The following is a 23,242-nucleotide window of genomic DNA, read 5'->3' as shown; positions in this document are numbered from 1 at the left end:
GTCCGCCCACCCGTCTTTTCTGACTTTCAGAATAACAAAATGTAACAGCGATTTTAAGAGAAAAGTCAAAATACTGAAAAAATGTGGCTGTAATGCCTTCAGATCATAAAGCAAATATATCAGATTTAGGGCAGATTGAGGTTTACAGGATAATTTCTTCAGTTATGGGGAAAAAAGTTAAAATCCTCCTGATATGTTCCAAACGGAACAGAAAGCTTCCAATTTGCAGTCAGGAGTGAACAAAAAACTAAAGGGTCGGAATTTTTCGCATCCTCACTGTTCCCCGGACAGTTGAGTCCAGACGTGGGAGAAAACGTCCGAGTTGGCGGCGCAGGTGTTGAGCAGGACTCGGAGGAGGGGCTGGGCCTGGTGTCCGGTCCTCCCTGCTGCTCCGCCGGAGGGGTTCGCTGACGTCATACACACCCCCGACTCCCTGCGAGCAGTTGGGAATTAAGGTGATCTACAGGCACGGCAGGATACAGTTCGCATCGTGTTTTGCTTTTGTCTGTTTCTTGGATTTTACTTTTCCTCTGAATCCATCGCTTTTCAAAGGAGCGGCCTTAATTTTAGTTACCATTCTTATTTTTTTACTGAGTTCAGACAAGAAAAAGACCCTTACCATCTCTCTCTCCGATGTTTACCTCAGCCCGTTGCTGGTACTTTCTGCACGCAGTTGAGACGGGATTACTGGAACTTCGCAACTGAAGACGGTTTCGACGTTGATGTGGCTTCACGTCCGCCTACTCGTCGATACTGATTGTAGCTGCTTTACAGTATAACTGCGCTCTTCTAAGTGGATTTATTATTATGAAAGGGATTTTTTATCTAGCCTGAAAAGAATACACCTGTAGCGGTATTAGAAAACACAAAAGGTAAGTTTTACACTCATCATCTTAAGGCGAAACCTCGAATTTCACCTCATCTTTTTAAGCTGATAGGACCAGATTTTTGGAAGCTTGTTGATTCTGGCGATGTAATTTTTTTTTCTGGTGTTGCGTTTTCCGAGACGTAGGGGGTAAATAGGGGCTAGGGGTAAATAATTAAACCTGTGACAAACTAGGCTTATTGTGTTTTGTAAGGTTGCAGTGAATATTACATTATGAAAGTATAAACCGAACTCTTTCGAAACACCAGTGAACTCTTCTCTCTCTCTTTGTAAGCCAAGTGTGCAGTTTCGGGGTGCGACACTATGACCCTCGCTTGCTAACAAATTCAAACGAACTTCTGTTTAATGACCTTCCGTGTTTAACTCCTTTAACATTTCTTTCACCTTTTCTGTTCGTGTTTCGCACTTTGCAGGTCAGATATAGAAACCGCAGAACGGTACGGACAAGACGTAAGCCTCCGGTGGACGAGATTTACAGTAAATCCCTTTTATTTGCGAGTGGGGATCGTTGGATACTAAGTTCAGTTGAGTGGATTATTAACTTGTTCCGAGATGACAGAGAAGGAAGGTGAGTGCACTGACTGAGTAGCTCTCTCGCTTTTTTTCCAAAGCATCAGGCCGTCTGGCACGAGCTTAAAAATTAACCGAAAAATTGCTAAATTTGCCGCGAGCGCCGTGCTGCTCCACGAAGAGCGCGAGCCTCGTCTCTCACGAGAGGCACCTGTCGCGCGCTCTCCGCGTGGTTCGGGGGTTTAGTGGAGCGAAGTGGAACAACCCCAAGTTTCTACCAAACCCCTAAACTTCTGTGTAACTGGCATGCCCGCGGAAGACAGGCTCGGCGGCCGCATTGTCGCTTCTCGGTGGTATTGGCTATTCGCCCAGACAAATATTGCCAAACACATGAGACGCTTGTCAGTTGTTGCTTGTCATGTGTCTCAGTCCTCGTAAATATCCCCGTTTGTCCAGGCAGTCAGTGTCGTTTGAGTTGAGTTGTTCACAGATAGAAAAGCTCAGATTGTAGGACAGTTTTATACTCAGTGACCTGTTTATTACTTCTTTAATAACGTGTTTATAATTTCTTCAATACTAACCATTTTGTGGCTAGGTTTCGCTATTAGCGGTGAACTTTCTTCTCTGAGGTGATTGATGCTTGTGGTCATTTCTCAAAATTGAAATGACATTTTCATTTTCAAGGCCTCCAGGTCAACAGGACACACTAATCTCCTTGCTGTCCCTCAGACCAGACACGAAAACATTGAGTTTGACTTTATTAAATGTGTATAAATATGAAACACATCTGGTCTGTCAGAAGCAAGTTCAGGCATGGATAGAAATGGGCATCTTTTCGTTTATTATTACGTATCGGGTTCGGAAGGTTTGCTAGACTTTATTTGGGGTGTAACAGTCAGTGAAGTGAATTTTTCAATGGAGCACGAAGCTGTGATGCTGAGACCAGCTGAGTGTCTGTGATCCATATTCCAGCTGTGAGCAGTGCCTCTCGCTGTGGATTGTACAGCTCCTCTGTCTATCGCAAGTGTCTCTCGTGGCTCTCGTGGGCGAGAGGCGACAGCTGTCGGATCAGGAAGGTGTGGGAGGAACCAAACGAAGGCGATTGGGGTCCCGAGGCGATTGGGGCGACTGTCCTACTTCGCTTGGTCAGTTGAGCAATAGAGGCTCCATTCTCGACTTTTCCTGGCATCAGTGGACCTGTTACGCCAGCACTGACCCTCCCTGTACTTTGTGTTCTGTTCCCCAAGACGTTTCGCTCTGTAAAACACAAAGCATTAGTCAGCTGAAGCGTTAATGAGCTGCGCTGTTCTTGAGACCCTCTTCAGGCTCTTTCGCACAGCTGGGAGCTGGGGCGTGCTTGCAGCAAGTGGCTGGGTTGTGTGTATAGTAACTGTGCTGCAGTGACCAGTGCAGCTCTCCCTGCTCCTGCTAGGATTCAGTCTGGGGGCACACTCTGCGCCACTCCCTAGGTACTGGGCAACTCTGCCCCGCTGAAAGTCTTCAGATTCTCCAGAATCTGCTGGATTCAGAGAGGGGTGATTGTGTTCTGCAACTGTCCCAGTTCCGTGCTGGAGGATTGAATAGTGTGTAATTCAAGTTGCAAATACAATGCGTGTCAATAAAAAAGCTGTGACACATTAAAGAAGCATCTGCTCAAAACATGTTTCTCTGGTGCGCATGTTCCATGGAGGAGTGTAGCAATATGGTGTTAGACAATTCTCAGAAGCCCATGACTTGAAGGGTTAGGATCAGGTGTGCACAGGACGTCCAAATCCACACAACAGTCAGTTAGGTTTAGTGTCCGTAACTCATATCAGAGTTCTAAAACAGTACAAGTACCAGGCAATGGTGATGAGCCATCATGTGTTTAAATTGCAAACTGCTATTGCATTATGACTTTGGGTAGCATGTAGTGGAGGGTATTGTTATTCTTTGTTAATTTCCAGCTGTTAAAAGACAAGAGTTGGTTTTATGGTACAACAGATAAGATAAAAGGCTCAAGTTAAGAACTGAACACCTCTGTTAATTGTCAGTTTACAATGAGGAGGAGGACTTCATACTGTTCTCCCTGTTTTATGGAAACTCTATCCCATTTCATTTCAGGAATGGAGAAATATTGCAGTTCAATATTAACATATATTAACTCAAAACGTTTAACACAATCACTCTTAGTAGCAGGATGCCACATTTATTCTGTTCCTTTTCCATATGTCCTTTTTATTTATTCAGAAAAGACTAGGATGTTCTAACATGTAGCAAGACAAATAAGTCTAAAGTTGTTTTATAAGTTAAAGGTGCATACCTCTGTTAACATTATTGCTGATGAATAACTTGAGGATGGCAATGGACTTTTACCATCTAAAGATTCTAAGAGGAGGAACAACAGTGTCTCCAGTCCAGTTAGGAGTGTGTTGGTGTGTGAAATCAGGGGGAGTGTGAGAGAAGAGGGACAGCAGTGTCTCCTGTCCAGTCAGGTGTGTCAGTGTGTGATCCAGGGGGTTGTGTGAGAGGAGAGGGACAGCAGTCTCTAGCAGTGTCTCCAGTCCAGTCAGGAGTGTGTCAGTGTGTGAATTCAGGGGGAGTGTGAGAGGAGAGGGACAGCAGTGTGTCTAGCAGTGTCTCCAGTCCAGTCAGTGTATGTTGGTGAATTTAGGTCTGGTTATTAGAAGAGAAGGACCGTGGTGGTTCCTGGCAAAGAGACTTGTCAAGTATGGGGTATTACTGTACATCCATTTCAGTCTTCTGTTTAACTGTAGAGGTAAAAGGAAAAGGCATAATAGGAAAAAGTGATCTTTTGAGTAAGATCTCCACTTGACATTTCTGTCTATATACAACTTTGCTGATAGGCAAGAAATACCCAGCACCTGATGCAGACTTCATATACAAAAGCTGAGTGTCAGGAAAAGATTGTCAGATGCATTTAAATCCACAGTAGATCAGAGTCACCTCCAAGTTTCACAAATATTTTAAGCAGTAAGACCCTGATTTTAAGCTATTCTTATTCATCACAGAAATAAATTAGAAATTGTTGACAATACTTTACCAATATTTTACCAATCAGTAAAATTTTCAAATAGATTGTTAAACTATTTACTGACAGAAAATACCTTTTATTCCCAGTGAGGTACACTGAATGTATACCATGCCATTAAATTGCTTGAGTTTTGAACATAATTTTTTTCTCAATTTTCCTGTTTTAATGAGTAACATAATTAAACCTCTGTAGCATGCAGCATTTTGGTATTTGCACAGAACATTTCATTTACAGTACATACAGTTATTGCAACAGAAACAGGAACTGCCTCTTCTTTGGAAACGCTTCCCAGGCTGTTCAGTATCATGATTGTGGCATGTTGATCCTGCAGTGTTCGCTAAAAAGTCCATATTGTACTCCTGGGAAAATATTTTTTTATGTCATCTTTGTCTTTAACCCCTCCATCCCCATTAATAAAAATAAGAGAACAAGTGATGAGAAGACAAATTATACTGATTGTATAATGTTTTGCGTGAATTAACTGAACTGTAATTTAATGAACCTTCACACTGACCCACAAACACACACATATTGAGTCAGCATTTTTGTCATATTGCTGACTAAGTAATTAATTCTTTTTTGTAAAAAAATGTTAATTGTAAAAAAAAAAACATGATGACAACTCAATGAACCGTTCTGACTTCCAAAGCAAATTGTCAGCTTATTTAAGATGAATATATTTTGTATTTTATATACAATTTTATATATATATATGCTTGGTCTAATCTTAGGTTTTTCACATTGTGAGCAATGCAGATTCAACTAGGATAGAGAGTAGTCTTCATGTTCTGAGAAAATCACTGCCTGCAACTCTCTGAGCAGGAAAATGTATCTTATAACTAGTAGTGTTAAAAAGGTGTATTTAATAATTTAGTCTTTCATCAGACAGAAAATTTCTGCAGTGAGATGGATATAAATTGCAGGAAAAAAATAACAAACCTTTGTAATGGATGCACAAAGAGAATTGAATAGTTGAGTACCTTGCATTGCTTAAAATCCATTTACATGTACTGTAAATTCAGCACTTCACCTTACTCCGCTCTTGGTACATGTGCTTTTGAACATTTAGCAGTCTTCAGACTTAGAAAAAAATGGGTATTTGAGAGCATACAGAATCTGAGTCTGGCTTTGTAATGGAGAACCTTTAAATGGAGCAGCACTGAAACTATTCCAGTGTCGCATTCCAGAGTGACTCTGCTTCAGGCGGTGTCAGTGGAGCCCTGTCTGGACAATAGCAGCTCTTGTTCTGCAGTCTAGGCAAGCAGCAGAGTGTCGCCAAGCCGTTCGGAGAAGCTGGCGGTTGAGCTGGGACCAGCCGAGGAAGTTTGCTTAGGAAAAAAGAAAATGGAGTAGGTCTGCCAAACAAATGTGCTCTTTCTTCTTCTCCTTCACAAAATCGAGAACTCTCCGGAACAAACAACACATTAATCACCTATGTTTCATGTAGAGGAGGAAGATAAACTGGGAGCAGCAAATTTTTCAGATTGAGTTTTGCACTTTTAATTCATCTTGTCTCAAGATCTGATGAATTAATTTCATGTGTCCATTTCCCTGTTTTGTCTAGGCTTTATAGATTTGATCATGAGGATAAATAATGGATTGTTTTCCCATTTAAAAAAAAATATTCTTAAGCTTGAATCCAGTTGAAGAGACAGAACAAATTTGTAAAATTTGGGGCTCAGGGTGGGAAAGAGACACATTGTACCTGGAAAATGCATTGCCTCTCATGATTTTATGAAGTGACAGATCTGGACATAACTTCCATTCGGACCACGATTGTTTAAACAGGAATAACATGGGATGTTTGGGATTGTCTTCAGATGTACATCAGGCTGTAGAAGTGCAGATAAACACTTGGCAGTTTTGTTGCAAAAGGATTCACACCAGTTGCTGTACCTGACTTGCAAGTCTTTATATATTTTTTTACTTGTCCCATAGATATACAGTGTCTCTAGCGGCTCCCTTGAGGCCAGCACACGTGCTGCGGTGTGCAAATAGGACAGATCCCATGGCCTTTGGAGTTCCCATCATGTCATTATCCTTAAAAGGCTACTCTAAAACATGCAGATCCAGTTTAATGTAGGCAACCCTGCCACACACTGGTGTGAGACACAACACCAAGCAATAAAGAGGATATCCAGCACTTCTCAGAAGTGTTAAAAAACCAGGGGAGGGCTATAGGGGAAGGCCAGCCAGTTCTGCTGCTTCATCTGCGCAGGCCGTAATTCTGCAACAGAGCAGCTCCATTGTCTGCTCAAGGGACAAAACCGGCTGGTGAAAGTTGAGAGAATCCTGAGTGGCAGAGGAGCGAGAGAACCTCCCCTTGCCCACTCTCGGTTCCAGACCGATTAAGGAAACTGAAGTGGTGCCAAAATCATCAATCTCAAACCACAGCCCTAGGATACAGCCTGGAGGTTTCTAGAGGGAGGATGTCTGGCTCAGATCAGTGTGAGGTACATTGCCTGTTTTTGTCTCAACCAAACTTTTAACTTACTTGTCTGGCCAAGCAGTGATAAAGACCAAGAAAATGGTTTTCCTTGTTTTACAAGGTTTCATAGCAGCAGGTCTGCCAAGTCAACGTGTCGACCTTTCTGTTCGTATGGACTGCACTCCTGCACACCTCCACTGTATCTTCTGTCTTAGTGATGTAACAAGTTATCTGTCTGACGCTTATGCTTGTGCTGTGAAAGAAGGAAGGTACATTGAGATTGTGCTTGAAGGGAGGGACATAAGACATTGTAACAATGATTGCAAAGTAATGCTCTACATAAGGAAGAGGGTGTTAGTGTGTAACAATACTGTACAAAGGCCTGAGTCCTTTGCTTGTATTCTAAAGAAGAGATGGACATCATTGTGCTGTTACAATTTAAGAAAATAGTTGATTTTCTGGATGTACAGACACATTCTATATAATAACTAAAATATATGTGGGGCTGTGAAGAAAATATTTAAAAATACTTACAGTATTTATGTTTAACTTAAACCATAAAACTATACGTTAAATGCAAGCAGGTGACATTCTGATTTTAACACCAAGAACACTGCCTGTCCAGAACAGGTTTTGTACAGCAATCAGTAAAAGAACTTAACTCCTGCTGAGTTTCCACCCATCCGTTTTCTAAGAACTTCTTCACCTCGCGGTCATGGTGGAGCCAGAGCCTATCCCAGGACAGGATACACCCTGAACAGGATGCCAATCCACCACAGGGCTCTCACAGACCGAGACACCTACTCACACCAGGGCATATTTTCCCAGAATCCAGTTAACCCACCGGCATGTTTTTGGACTGTGTAAGGAAGGCAGAGCACCTGGAGAAAACCTACACAAACACAGAGAGAACAAACAGACTCCACATAGATAGCATCCCAGGTCCTGAATTGAACCCAGGTCCACAGCACTGCAAGACCGATGTGTCACCACTCCGCCTCTGCTGAGTTCCCATTTAGTCTTTTTTGTGTGTCGTGTTTGACTGTCAGCCTGATCCCTACTCCCACAACCCTTTGTGGGGAAAAAATGGCTCCTGTCCTCAGTTTTAAATCCACTGACCCCATGATTCCCAGCTTCCACTGTCCACTGGTTTTCGAGTCCCTGTTGATCTTGAAAAACTTCCATTGGGATGAGTGTTTAATAACATTTGAGATTCTAGGCTCTTTGTCTCAAGCATCCAGAGTGTTTTCTGCACACTGAAAAGAATCACTTCTTTAACCCCTAAACTAGGGCAGCACGGTATCTCAGCAGTCAGCAGCTATGGGGCTTCAATTCCTGGGGTGCTACTATATCTGTATAAAGTCTAGATGTTCTCTCCGTGTTCATGTGGGTTGAAAGAAATACTGGTGGGTTAATTGTCTTATGGGAAGAGTTGCCCTGGTGTGAGTGTGTGTATCTGTCCAGGGTGTACCCTGCCTTCTGCCCGTTGCTTGCTGGGATGGGCTCTGGCTCCGACACTAAATTGGAAGAAGAAGTTAGAAAATGGATAGATGGTACTCTTATCCTACTGTATTGAGGTCACTGCTACGTTAAGAGGAATTGTGCCTTTCTTCACACAAGAAAAGCTCTAGTCCAGTCCCCAATTCCCCATCCTCATGTGACCTGTCTTCTGTCTCCTGTCCTCTGTGCAGGTGGCCCTGGGATGCGCTGCCTGACCCCCGCCAAAATCGCCACCCTCACCCTGAGCATCCTGCTGCTGCTGGGGGGGATCGCAGCTGCCGTCTGGGCTGTTGGTAAGGGCAGCGCCCACTTGCACCACACACACAGAGGTGTGCACCTCACCTCCCGGCAGTGCAAAACCAGAACCCAGTCGGTCCGTCAGCCTCCTCCTTTTACATAGCCCTGTTGTCAGTGCACTATATCAACCCAGAAGGAACAAAATTGACTTGGAAACATTTTTATTTGAAAGCTGCAAGTCCCATCTATAAATCCTTTAATAAGTGAAAGAGAGCTGCATAATATTTAATATAGTGCTAGGTAAGAGCTGACTCCAGCTGGTTAAAATCTGCATGGTTATTCACACAGGTCAAATTCTTCTTATGCAAATGAATAGTTATTCATATTTATGCATCTATAAAGTGTATGTTTCTGATCATGTGCTAGCCAGCTCTTAGCCAACAATTTTTACACAACATATTATCTTTTTTTATATTTGATTGTGTTTTTTCCCTTATGTGACATTATTTTAAAATCCAGTCATTCAGTTTTGCTGTGTTTTTGATGGATTTAATCTCACGCAGCCTTGAGAAATGACTTTGTTCTACAATATACAATTGAAAATACCTATGGACACAATTGTTAAATACAGAAACGAGCACTATCCCATGTTCTAACAAATTAATTTTACTTATAAAGGGCTACAGAAGAGGTTTCTGCACAAGTTTGATCAGGGGTGTGTAAGAATTTAGGTTTTTGCCCTTGAGATACCATACTTTAAAGCTTAAATATTTAGTAACTGTTGTTTAATGCAGGGCTGTCCTGTCCCAGACCTGGAGGGCCAGCCAATGTGCACAACATTTTTCAGGTTTCTTTAAAAAAACAGCACTTGAAAAGCTGCTAAAAAGAAATCAAACCTCCCCTGATTTAATGTATTAAGCTTCGGATCCATTTATGCATGTTCTGTGCTGGTTGTTTTTGTTCTGATTAGAAATGTCTCCTTCCACTCTCGCTGTCTTGTAGAGAGAATCTTACAGATGAGAAAAAGCAAAAATCGGGGCCCAGCAATTAAATTTATTCCAAAATACTCCCGCACGCATTATGGATGTTTATTGTCCAAAGGAAAAATAATTAAAGTAAATGAGTGTGAAATGGAAAGGACAAAAGTAATTCAAGTCGTTTTCCATTTTTTTGTATTCCCAAACTGAATGTGACCAAAGCCAGCTGCAGATCCAACACTGTTTTTTCTGTTTTTGCAGTGACTTTTCTAATGAAGACGGAAGATCCAAGGTTGTATGATGGTAGGCACACAAAAACTGTTCCTTTTCATCACCCACTTGGACGGTATTTCTTTAATATGTGGACTTGTGCCTGTGCAAAACAAACAGCGCTCATTGCTGTGTGCACGCTCTCTCTCCCCACCCCAGTCCAGATCAATCCGGCTGACCTGCGCCTCTCCGTGTTCGATCGCTCCGATGGCCGCTGGAAATTCGTCTGCTCCTCCAGCTCAGATGAGCTTGTGGCCAGGATAAGCTGTGAAGAGATGGGGTTCATCAGGTAACCCCTCAGACTTGCTCTCTCCCCTCAGCTCAGAGTGCTGGCATTCACAGACATACTGCACTTCTGCAAACATTAGGATCTGCAGCAACTGTTACCTTCCAACTACCAGAGAAATTGTGTATTTTCACCTTGTTAAAGCAGTGTTACATTCATATGCATCCTGTTGGTCTTTTATGTCATTTTTACATTATTGTGTGCATTAGCAGATCTTAATTTTAAAATTTTTTAAAAAGTCCTTTGCTGGTCAAATATTTTCTGAAGTTAATTTAATTTAATTTCTTTACCCCTCTTTCCCCTCCCACACTCTCTCTAGGTCCCTTGGTTATTCTGTGCATCCGTTCAGCTCTGTCTCGGGCAACACTTCAGAAGGATTCTTCTGTGTGGATGAGAAACAGCTGGAGTTTGGAAAAAAAATCAAGGAGGTCCTCTCTGCCTGGTAAGGAAACCTTGGTCAGAACGTAGCTCACACTCAAACAGGCTTTGTCAAATTACAGGGCTCATCCTCAAAGGCTGAGTTTGTCAGGAGCTTCCAATTGTTGTTGTTTTTTTTACTATGAATAACCAAAAAATGTAATTTGTGTTTCTTAGTCACTAGGGTCTTCACACAGTGCAGAACTTAGTTAATTCATGTTAACACTGTTATGAGTAAATAGCCCATAATAAGATCTGTCTGTTACCGATCTGTAACTCTAGGCTTCTGCAAAGGGGAAGATCACTTGGTTGTAACCATAGATGGCCATAGGCTCAGTAGCAGTCACTGGCCAGCAGGGGTTGCCTTTGTTGACAACATGGCTCAGCAGATAGCTTTGGGCGCATATGGACACTGTCACACTGTCACAAAACGGTCTGTGTGTGCTCCACTTTACAAAATTAATTGGGTCTCATGGGTACTTCCAAAGAAGGGGTTTAAAACTGAAATATGTTGGCTAAATCTTACTGAAATCCTATGGAATAATGTGCAATGGACAGCTCATTAAGGCATTTTTTCTGTGGGCATGTTTGAAGATGGATTGCTTTGTAAGCTGCTCATGTTCAATCGTCAAAAAGAAGAAAACTACTGCTGTGTCCATATCCTGGCCACAGCCTTCAAACCTCCTCCTGCCGTGAGCGTGCCATGCCCCTGACCCGAGACTGGCTGGCCAGGCCGACCCTCCAGCATTCCACCCTGTTTGTTTTTCTGGGGTGAATCTGATGCCCCTGCCACCCTCCCCTCGCTCTCCTCCTGTTATCACTAGCGCCGATAAACTTGTTCTTTTTCTCTATGCTGTTGGACTTTGGCCCGGTTAACATGCAGCTGCAAGCTGAATGTAAAATAAGCCTAAAACAAACACCTGAATTAATCTGTCCTGGCCATGCGCTCTGACAGATTTTAAATGAGGATTATCTGGATTCACACTCCAAAACAAAATAATTATTCCATTAATGATTTGTCTCTGAACTTCAAAGGAAGTCCAACTAGAACTCCACTAACACAGAAGCACTAGAACGCTGCTTCTTGATTCTGTTATCCAGATCTGCACTTCTGCTCACGTAGCACCTTCCAAAATGAGCAAAAATTGTTCTTTTGAGCTGTTTGTATGTTCTGGAATGCACAAAAGTACTAGCAACCTTAAAAATAATCCTAAACTGGAAGGCCAGATCTGAGTCCAAGTGTTTGTCTGATAAATTGAGGATGGTTCTTGGTCACCTCTCGCATCTTTTAAAAATGCCCAGCAAGGCATTGCCTCAGGATGTTAGATGTCCTGATGTGACTCTTTCTAAAAGCACATTCAACAGACAGTTACATCGCCCTCTATGGTTCTGCTTAGTGAACGGAGTCCAGGGCTGTATAAGGTGTCTGATCTCGGTCTTGTGTTTCCGCAGTGACTGCGAGAATGGTCGGATCCTCAGTGTCAATTGTCAAGGTAAGTGTTGTTGGGCCTGGTAGGTAATATTATGCAGTGAGATATTTGTTTCCACCCTATTGTTTCTTGTGGGAAAAAAACTGTCTTCAGTCCACGCACAATGTATCTCTTAATTGGCTATACTTTAGCAATATTTGCCATTTTAAACTGGCATTTGCATTGCACTGGTCTTCCTACAACTTGTTTATTGAGTCATCTTGCAGTTGTAGTGAACACAGATGCACGAGTACACGTGTGAAATATGTATTGGAAAATGTCATTTATGGAAGTGATCTATGAGTGTATTCCAGGAAGTTGCTTCCCCCCCACCATCTGTTTATTGAATCTTCCATTGTTCTTCATTGTGATTCCTCCCCTCCCTCTCCAATCCCTTCCACCTTCTCCACTCTCTCCCCCCCCTTCCTCCCCATGCCCCCGTGCCCAGACTGCGGGCGTCGGAAGCTGACAGTGGACCGGATCGTGGGCGGGGAGGACTCCAGCCTGGGGAAGTGGCCCTGGCAGGTCAGCCTGCGCTATGACGGCAGCCACCTGTGTGGGGGGTCCATCATCTCCAACCGCTGGATCGTCACAGCAGCGCACTGCTTCCCTGAGTCAGTACGCCCTGCCGCCCGCCACAGACCCCCCTTCTGCTTCTGCCACGCAGCCCTGAGGGTGATGCTCAGCTGCCTTTGACCCTCAGCCCCTGGACTTTGTGTTGTGCCTTGGAGACTCAAACAGGGACAAGGGAACTGCTAAGACCGGGCTCCTAAGTCTCTTTGTGTGCAGCAGATCAGTGGGTCTTGTAGTGCTGCTACAAATTGATAAGCCTTGGCTGAACTAATTTACCTCTCTGCCCCAGGCCTTGTGCTGCTGCTGATTTGATCAGGGTACAGAGCCAACAGCCTTTTACCTTACTTCTATCTGCTGCCTTCGGTTCGGTTCATGACAAAACCTTTGGATGTGAGGAAAATGTGCATAGAAAGAAAGTGAAAAGAATAGAGGGAAGGAATTATTGATGAGCAATTGTGCAGTACAATTACAGGAACATTTACAAGTTTGAGTGGAGGAATGGCTACTTGTGAGTCACCTGATCTGCATCTGAACCTTTTAACTCTCTTCTCGGTATCCTTATCCCTCCTCACCCCTCATCCCAGCCCATGCTGACCACTTTGCCAGCCGTCTCTGGCTTTCCAGGCTGATCCCAAGCTCTCCCCTCTCTTCCAGGAGGAACCGCCTCCTCGACAGGTGGCAGGTGTTCATGGGCTCCATCCACATGAGTTCCCGGGGGCTGGTCCAGTCCGTCCAGACTGTCGTCTACCACTCGGGGTACCAGCCCTTCATCGACCCCAACGTTGATGACAACAGCAATGACATCGCTGTCATCGCCCTCTCCGCGCCTCTGACCTTCTCGGGTAACTAGCTGTCAAAGTCTGTGTTGGCTCGTTCTACATTATTTTACTAAGTGGTGTGATGAAATAAGTGCCAAAATAACTGGGACAAATCGTATAATTTAAATATCCTCTACAAACAAAGGGTTGTAAAGAAGCCCAAGAGCATTATGGAGTGTGTGACTCACCCCAAACAACATGAACTAACTCTCTTATATCCTATACACTATTGCACTGTTTTCTCTGTTGGCAATGTTTGTGTTCCTTGTTGTATTGGACTGTGCCACAAAACTAATTTCCCTCAGAGGATAATAAATCTTGAACCTAATTGAAATGTTGTACTGCCGTGTCTTTGGAGCTCATTCTCTTCTTGAAGGGTCCTTCAGGAACTAGCTGGACAAGATCCTTCAATCAACTTCAGGCAGACAAGACGTACCAAATGACTCTTCAGCTGTGTTATGTTTTAAGGAACTTAATTGATTAATCGAATTCAACAATTGCTAAATTTAAGCAGTTGAAGTATTTCTTTGTTCTTAAGAAGCCGTAGATTTAAAGAGACATAAATTAACCTACTGGACAGCATCCCTTAGGGACCAGAGCTGGCATCTCTGCACTCATCCAAATCCTCGGAACATCTTAAAATCAATTAGCTTCACGCAGAAGATGACATAACATCATCACTGTGTATTTCAGCAATATCAGCCAGTGCACTGCACGTGCAAGACAAATACGTTACAAGAGAATGATGGGACTGTGGACAGAATATTGTATATAGTATCTTTCCCAACTAATTTGTAAAACGATGTTCATGCCCTGAGCATAATCAAGGCAGACTTATCTACATGGTCATCTTTACAAGTTACACCTTTTCAATGTTAAAAAAATAAACAGGAACATCTATAAAATTTGCTCTCCTGATTTCTGATTTCAAATAGTTCTACCAAATTACATTGCTCTAATGCAAACATCCATTTGGACAAATTTGTTTTGTGCAAAAATAGTTTCTTTCATTTTGTTCATTTTTGTGGTTTCTGAATAGTACGTATACTTGTCTTTTTTTAGGCTGTTGTGTTTGCTAAAAGTGCAGCAGAATTATAAATTGTCATCTGCGGCTTGTAGCTGTTTCAGGATCTCATCTGATTAGCAGAGGAAAAAACAGAGAAGACACTGAAGACTAATGCCAGCTTGGCAGTAAAAAAGAAAAAGAAAAGCCCCTTAGTAATGCAGCTATCAGATTTCAGGTCAATCTTTGGAACAAAGACTTCTTTTTTTACCTTGCAGAGGCTGCATAATTTGTGTGGTTCCACCTGCTGTCTAAGACCACAATTACAAGGACAGTGATTTCTTAAAAGGTCTTTGGGAGGGTTTTGCCATAATTCATTCATGACAGCAGTTTCCCTCCTCTTAGTAAGAGACCAAGATCAGTAGCAGTATCACTTGGTATTTATGTTTAGTATTTGGAAAATGAAGCCTAAACAAACTCCTGTGATGGGTTCTGAGATTCTCCACAGCTGTGCCAGTTTATTAGCTCGAGAGATTGTGTCTTTACTGCACTGCATCAGTTGCAGAACATTTTAGAAATTATTGTTGCCAACTATGTTGTTCATAACTATCCTGCAAATTAAGTTTCCCCGCTCTTTAGTGTAAAAGCTGTTTCAAAAAGCAATGCTTCAGAAGTATTTTTTTTCAAAGTGTTTATGGCGCACACGCAGAACTCTTGCAGTCTCTGAGCCTTTGCTTTCACCTGCAGTTGCAAAGAGCCCATAGTATAATATTAAAACATTTTACACATCTAAGTATATTTAACTTTTTTTGCGTGTTCTCCCTCCCTAGACTATATTCAGCCGGTGTGTCTGCCAGCTCTCAGTCAGTCTCTGATTGATGGGAAAGTCTGCATGGTTACGGGCTGGGGCAACATCAAATACTACGGTAAGTGGCAATGTCCAACATGCACCAGTGCGGGTGTCGTGTTCCCTCAGTGCGCGTGCACCAGCTCCCTGTGGGGTTCAGAGCAGAACTGAAACTGTCGGTGCTGCTTTTCAAAGAGCTTCAACAGCTCAGCTTGTGGCTGCTGTACATCCCGCTTCTCTGCATGCCTACACTGTCGCTTGGACTCTGCCTTCATTCTGTTCCCAAAAGGAGCATCTGTTGAAATCTGGATTTCTCTTCTGTCGCTCCCAGGCTGTGGAGTGAGTACCAGTCCCAGTCAGTACCAGATCTTCCTTTTCTATTCCTGCTTTTAATCCCATTTAATTTGCTGTATTGATTGATGTATGTCTTCCTTAATTGTTTGAATTTACAGCACCTTAGGATGATGTGCCATGATGTAATCTACTTTATATAGTGTGCTATTACTTCACCTTACAGAATTCAGGACTGTATAGTATTATATATGCCCACAGATATCATCTAACACTCTGCAACTCACTGAAGCTCAGCAGGTGTGAGCCTGGTCAGTACCTGGAAGGAGACTCCTGGGAAAGCTAAAGTTGCTGCTGGAAGAGGTGTTAGTGGGGCCAGTAGGGGGCGCTCACCCTGCAGTCTGTGAGTCCTAATGCCCCAGTATAGTGATGGGGAACCTACACTGTAAAAGGGCACTGTCCTTCAGATGAGACCTAAAACTGGGGTCCTGTTTCTTTGTGGTCCCTAAAAATCCCAGGGTGTTTCTCAAAAAGAGTAGGGGTGTTACCCTGGCTTCCTGGCCAAATTTCCCCCTGGCCTTTCCCAATCATGGCCCCAGAATAATCCCCATCACTGAACTGGCTTCATCACTCTGTTCTCCCTGGTAGTGGTGGAGGGAATTCCGACTACCTGTAAAGTGCTTTGGGTGGAGTGTCCAGAAAAGTGTTATATAAGTGTAAGGAATTATTACTGCTGATAGGATTGGCTTACTGAATATGCCGAGCCTTAGTGTGCCCCTCCCACTGAGTCCTGTGTCTCATGGCAGTGCGGGAGGGTGACAGATGTGGGAATAGTCAGGTTGAGGTGGTGCTGGAAGTATGAATAGTTCAATGATTTGGACAGCAGCAGTTCACAAACCAGGAAACCAGATCAATCGCCAAAGATTGTCCACAAGATCTCCCTTTCACCACCACCACTCCCCCAAATAAAATAGAAATGAACATATTTCATGACAAAATTGGAAAACCCAAATCCTCTCACTCAGTAACAGGAGCCAACTTTCATGCCATCCTTATTCTCCAGGCCAGCCGTCTGACATCCTGCAGGAAGCCAGCATACCGGTCATCAGCGACAGCACCTGTAACAGTGAGGATTACTACAGCAACCAGATCACCAGCAGCATGTTCTGCGCGGGATTCTCCGAGGGCGGAATTGATGCCTGTCAGGTATGTGGTGTAGCCATTTTATCGTAGCATATCCCAGGTGCCCATGACAGAGAGTGGAGCTGCTCACTGATTGCTTACCAAGACCCCTGCTGGCCATACGTGGTATAGCAGTCTCTGTAGTTAAAACCACATCTACGATCCCCCTTGCCAGGAATTATCTCTTTAGCAAAAGTGTCTGGCTGAAAAGCTGAGGTTTTGAATCCTCATTCCAGAAGGACCGTTTTAATCACTCACCCCTCATCTCACTCCTGATACAGCTTCACTCATGTGAAGTTTGTTGTGAACAGCAGAGTCAGTGGTGCAAGCTAGTGATGACTGTATAATTGGAGGAGTTTAATAATCAAGATCTTAGCCTTACTGGCCAGGAAAGGCCACAGCATGTGTCCCTGAGTTGGAAAAACACAAAGAAGTTCTCTAGCAGGTGATCAGCTTGTCCAACGTGCAAGTCAGAAGAATTAAAAACCTTGGTGCCTGACCGAGGAAGCAGACTTATGGACGTAAAACTCAAGAAATGTCTATACATAGAGTGACTCATGGGTCTGGAATAAAGGCAGCCACTCTTCCAGACTTGGAGTGCTGTCTGTTTTGAGTTTTATGTCCTCCCTGTGTTACCTTGGGTTTCCTCCAGGTGCTCCAGTTTTCTTCCAAAGCCTGAAGACAGGTTGCTGATAGGTTAATTGGCTTCTGGGAAAATTGGCCCTGGTGTTACTGTAAGTATGTACACATCTGGGTGTGCCCTGCAGTGGACTGGCTTCTTGTGCAGGGTGTACCCTTCCTTGTGCCTGTTGCTTGCTGGGATAGGCTCCAGCTCACCCGTGACCATGAATTGGACAAAGTGGTTAGAAAATGGATGAATCACAGGATGCGTAAATGTGGTGCTGTGTGGCTCCGCAGGGGGACAGCGGAGGGCCGTTCGTGTGTGAGGACTCCATATCCAAGACCAGCAGGTGGCGCCTGTGTGGGGTAGTGAGCTGGGGTACAGGCTGCGCCCTGCCCCAGAAACCAGGGGTCTATACCAAGGTCACCCACTTCCTGCCCTGGATCTCGACTGCCATGAGGGTGAGAGAACATTTTACTATAATTATTCATATGTCAATATTTATTTTCAGATTTTCTGGGCACCCTAATCATTGGCATGTAATGGCATGCATTTACAGTAAAGTAAAACACACAAGGTGCATATTGTACTGTAACTGGTTTCTGAAATTACTTTGTAATATTGCCGCTGCTGCTATGAGAGCAGCGATCCCAAGTTGTAAGGGGAGCCCAAATGCCGGGCGGAGCAGGAGGAGGTAGGCAGCACATCACAGGTAGACAGAGACGAGGGACAATGTGGAAGTCCACAAACGAGGCAAGCCAGCACAGTTCACTACCAAGGAAAGGACTCAAGAGCAAAGCCCAGGGAAAATCCGAGGGCAAGTCCAAAGTGAAATGAGGTCAAACGAAGCAAGGGTCAGAATCCAGAACAGAATCGAAGCAAGAAACACGTCTCTTCTGATTCAAACCAAACGTTAAGACTGAGATAGAGTCATGAGAAGGCAGATCTTCAATTGTCTTGAGCAGAGGTGGAACACACCTCCAGCCTCAGCATGTAGTCACATCAACCAGCTGATGAGTACAGTTGCTGTAATAGTTAGGGATTGCAATTATTAAAGTTAAAATTGTTACAACATATAGTATGTGCTACATGCAAAAACTGCTGAAGAAACCCTGTCTTGAAGAGTTTAACACTGTGTGTAATGCATTTACATCTTAGATGTATTAATTTGGCAGACACTCAAGATCTACTTGAATTAGAATACTGGCTTTACCACTCGCAGTCTTTCCCATGTGACCAAGTATTTGATTAGAAGTAGTTTTGCAGCCCTGAAGTGGATAAAGTGGTTGGAAGATGGATGGAATTGCTTTATTGTAACTGGTCATTTTACCCTGCAGCAAAACTGGTTCAGAATTGCTACTGCAATACGCAGGTACCCGGAAAGTACTTGGGCTTCTCATTGTCCACTCCATTTTGATCATACAGTAGCTCCTGTGTATTGTCCTTGGACTTTTCCCAGCTTCCCAGACTTTTTCTACATGACCACTTCATTTCTGATGCACACGTTTCAAATTGACGGTGTGCTGGATACGGGTCAGTCCCGCAGCTTTCAAGGGGTTGTCAACCCACCAGGCATATTGTTTTGGGGGGCAGGGGGGTTATGAATAATTTGACCTTACTGCTCAGTATAAGAGGAGGCTATGCAAAATTCAGTCCCACTGTCACCAGCGGGGGTTTAAATACATACTGGAACAGACCCTATTTTACATCATATATGCATGTGTTCTGTATATATATATAACAGCCAATCCCAGTTATTGTTGTGACAGCAGCTGTGTGGATGTACAACAGTTTTTGCGATAGTCACACCTCCACACACCCCCATTCAGTCTCTTCATTTCCTCATTCCCTCATGCTTTGCTGTCTCTTTGCAGACCTACGACCAGAAGCCGGGAGTGTACAGCATGGGCTAGCCATCCTCAACCCTGTTCACCAAAAGACCTCTTCCTGTTTTCACGGCAGGGACATCGAACTGACAGATTCGCCCCATCCCTGCCCTGTCCTCTCCATCCCCATCTCTTCAGCCACATCCACCTGCCACCCCCACTCTAATCACCTGGAGTTTCAACCCTCAGTTGCTGACTGGCCAACAGACAATTGGAGGAAATGGCTGGGGTCTGACCATGAGCACATGCGCACACAAGCTCAAACTGAGCAGGAAAAGATTAAAGGAAGATTAGAAACTGTGATTATCTGACCACCACAAATGAGAGGACTCTGTGGTTAATTTTAATTGCAGTTTTTATCTGTTGAAGCTATTCTTAACTACTAGGATGAACTAGGTCCCCATATTTCATCGTTTGTGATCACTACGATCACATTGTAGCAATGGAATCGATTCTGAAGCCAAAAGGTGCTAGAAGGAGGGGAGTCATTTGAAGGTGACACATGAATCTCCATCAGCCTACAAAACAGTAATGTGTCCTTACAAGCCAGTCACACCCTTTTGTTTATTTAGTAGGTATTTGCTTTGCCATAAAGCTAATCCCGTTAATGGAGGAGTGTCTGTAGACTGTATTCTTGTATTATTTTTCCATCCTTAACTATTTAGATTTATAAATATTGATAGTGATGCTATGAGATATTGTGATGTGAAGGTTTGAGAAAAGAGTTCTCAAAGCGAATGCCAGATCATGCACAAGGGGAAGCTATTTAATGTTGCACAATGGTGAAAAGCCGTAGAATCAAGGTCTTGAACTCGTGAAATGCAAAAATACGTCCCCCCATTGACTAATTTGCTCTCACTACATCGAGGTAATTTTTTTCTTTTTTTTTAGTGTTTCCCGTGCTAAATTGCTACTCCTTGCAGCGTTTTGAGAACTTGTACAACAGTTGTACTTTAAGGGAAAAGTTGCTCATTGCAAGCAATAAAAAGACAACTTAAGGTGAGGTGTAGGCAATGCATTAGAGTACACACTACAAAAAGTGTGGACAATACAAATTGCTTTAAATTATTGCTCATAGCTCTACTGAGCTTTTTTTAATAAAATTATTCTGTAAATCGCTTTTAATCTCAGCCCTTACCTCTCTGTTAATTAGACAGAGTTTGCCTTGTCTCTGATTGTGCAGGAGTGTGTATATGTGCACACTAGTGTGCGGGTGTGGAAAAGGGGGCCAGGTGATGAAGCGATGTAAGATGTGTGAAAGCTGCTACTGTGATAGTCTTGCCTTTAAATTATTATGTATTCATTTTATTAGCTTCCTTAAATCTGTTCTGCTGTTGAGCCGTACTGCATGGGAGCTGTGTCATTCTTTCTTTCTTTACTCTTGCCTCTCGGCACTGAGGCGTGCAAGTGTCCCAGGGTATGTGCACTGAGAGCACAGGACCTCCATTCTGCTGTGGGGGAGGCCCCACCCAGCAATGCTGGGATCCTTTTATACATTGGATTCAAGAAAAGAGTGCCTTAAGCAAGGAGAGTCCAGTCTGAGGTGATGAGTTTACCACACGAAGCTCAGAACAGCCTTGCATCGGAGACCTGAAATGCTGTTAAAGTTCTGTCCCTCGAAACCATGTAAAACCACTATAATGGACAACAGAAATTATTTTCCAAGAACAGTATGCTAATATTGCTCTGTGGTTTAAAATCTATCCATTTTGGTTTAGTAATTGTTAACTGGGAAAGTAGACAGAGGCTGTCCCTGCTTCTACTTTAAAGACTCGCTGCAACTCTGCAAATGTGAATGGTGACGGTTTCATGGCAAGAAGTGCTGTGTCACTGCCACTCTGGCCCTGGGTTCGATTTCAGCAGGGGGCCTCTTCTGTGTTTCCTTAGTGTGCTTGTTCTCCCTGTGTTCTCGAGGTGCCCCGGTTTCCTCCTACAATCCAAAGGCAAGTTGTTTGGATGAACTGGCGTCTTGATTGAGCTGTGCAAGTGTGCGGGCTGATGGGCTGAGGGTGTATCCTGCCTTGTGCTCTCTGTCTGATGGGGTTGCTAGTATTAGCCTGAGCAGTTATTGAAAATACCTGATGATGTCAAGATGGCTCAGTGGCATGGTGGTAGCAGTGTTGCTTTGCAGTAGGAGAACATTTTGATTCCACACTGTGTGGGCTTTGATGGCCACCCCACATGCCCACACTGGCCATGCGGTGGACTGGTGTCCTGCCCAGGGAGCAGGTCTACCTAGCGCCTGCATTTCCACTATAGGCAATAGGTTGCCATGACTCTTACCAGGATCAAGCAACTTTCCGATAAGGAATGGATGAAAATGAGAAGGTAGCATATGGAGAATGTTTTGTCCAAAGATGTGATGCATGTAGCACTTATTTTTTCATTCTTATTATTTGAAATGGTTGATAATTAAGCTTCTCCCAGAGCGAATGATATACTGTATCATGGAGAGCAGACAATGGGTTGCTCATTGCTTGTCCAGATCTTGGAAGGGTGGTGTTCTAAGAACTGTGTCAGAGCTACTTTTTGGAAGTTGTCAGTAAACTGGCTCCACCAGCGTTGTGGGTCAGTGCTCTGCATACTCAAGAGCCAGAGGTATACAGTTCCTCCCCTTTCTGAGACCTGAAGCTCCTGCTCTTCCATTTGTGATCTTCCAAACGTTCTCCGCCACATCTCATCCAGATGCCTATCGAGCTGGCAGAGCCTGCGGCTGTGTCCATCTGTAGATCATGCTACTGTAATGCTGTGTGTCTGACTATGCTGCAACCCTCTGGCCTTGTTTGCCTTGAAATGCTAAAAAAGCTGCACTTTGGCCCCCTTGACTTGCCAAGCAGCTGTCTGAATTATGGTTCGCTTTATGTGTAATCCACTTAACTTAGAACACAGAATCTCATCTAGGCTATTGCAGACATAGGAAATTATTAATGCGGAAAAATTATTGTTTCAAAGTAATGGTATTGCTCCTGCTTTTCTTACTGTCCACCACACATGCAGTAGCCTCTCAAGTACACTTGCCAGAAAAGGCCGAGCCAAAGGGGGTGTGTTGGAAGGAGCTGTATCGCCGGAGCCCAGTGCCAGGCCAGTCTCCTCTCCAGAGCGCTTTCTGAAAGACCCCAAAGCTCTTGTGACACGAACAGGTCCTGCTGTACCTTAGAAAAGCCTAGAATCACAGTGTCTGTAACAAGAAGAGAAAACCAACTGGAAATGCAGGCAGTATAAACCGTACCTTCAAAGAGCATGTTTTGCACACTGGTTCTTTTTGTCAATAGATATTGGTATTATTCTTTGTATCTTTTTATTCTTTCTTGTATATATTTGAAATGCAAAGGGCCTCCTTCTGTTTGGTTTAAATTTTGATGTCTTGGGCAGCCTTTTAGTGTGGTTCCCGCAGCTTCACTCTCCAGGGCTCATAAGAACTTTGCTTTCACATGCACAGATTTGGAACAGTGAGTTACTGTATATGTATGGTGAATTTGTTTGTTTATTCAAGGAGATTGTAATGTCCCAACAAGCAGAACATTTTTGTAAGCTTGCTTATTGTATTCATTTTTTTGTTGTTGTTTGGACACTTGCTTCCTTCCAACTTTTGTCAAAAATGTACAGTTTGCCCAGTTTTTAAGACAACCAGATCATGGGCATAGTACACCTATGTAGAGCTGATCAAGCAGAGCTGAAGGAATAGTGCATGAGGCTGAGAGAACATTGACCCAAACTGAAAGAGGCCCCCTGTAGACGCTCAGTCCTGTGGTCATGCTACTGTGATATCATCCTTTTTAGAATGTAATAATTTTTCTGTTTTCTCATTATGCATACCTTGTAACCGTGTTTGTTTTTATTTGTAATATTGGTGAATCTTTAAACTCAAAATTGTTCAACAGGATCTGCAGCCTCTTGTTCATTTCGTTGCTTCACCCAATTTCAAAAGGCAGTGGTTGGAGGGGCACAATTCCACCCACGTGGTGCCTCCCCCTCAAACCGTCTCTCGGCCTCCTTACTCCTCTGG

General features: G+C 43.6%; 1 protein-coding gene across 1 annotated transcript; it reads left to right on the top strand.

Moving 5' to 3' along the window:
* Window positions 1–782: 782 nt before the first annotated feature.
* On the top strand, window positions 783–22,731 carry hpn (hepsin). Its single transcript, XM_006641560.3, has 13 exons — window positions 783–872; window positions 1,300–1,454; window positions 8,550–8,651; window positions 9,834–9,875; window positions 10,002–10,131; window positions 10,448–10,570; window positions 11,998–12,038; window positions 12,463–12,628; window positions 13,242–13,429; window positions 15,239–15,334; window positions 16,610–16,752; window positions 17,647–17,811; window positions 19,225–22,731. The coding sequence occupies exons 2-13, from the start codon at window positions 1,439–1,441 to the stop codon at window positions 19,261–19,263; spliced, it is 1,251 nt and encodes a 416-aa protein (XP_006641623.2). The 5' UTR covers window positions 783–872; window positions 1,300–1,438; the 3' UTR covers window positions 19,264–22,731.
* The last annotated feature ends 511 nt before the right edge of the window (window positions 22,732–23,242 follow it).

Source organism: Lepisosteus oculatus, chromosome 27 (assembly GCF_040954835.1).
Source record: "Lepisosteus oculatus isolate fLepOcu1 chromosome 27, fLepOcu1.hap2, whole genome shotgun sequence".
Lineage (NCBI taxonomy): Eukaryota > Metazoa > Chordata > Actinopteri > Semionotiformes > Lepisosteidae > Lepisosteus > Lepisosteus oculatus.
The sequence above is the reverse complement of the archived record's forward strand: the minus strand, read 5'-3'. Positions and strand labels throughout refer to the sequence as shown.

Bases quoted from the DNA above. Each gene is read 5' to 3' on its own strand.
- hpn (XM_006641560.3), top strand. The intron at 12,039-12,462 runs GTAAGTGTTGTT...CCCCGTGCCCAG, and splicing joins CCTCAGTGTCAATTGTCAAG to ACTGCGGGCGTCGGAAGCTG. The intron at 16,753-17,646 runs GTATGTGGTGTA...GTGGCTCCGCAG, and splicing joins GCGGAATTGATGCCTGTCAG to GGGGACAGCGGAGGGCCGTT.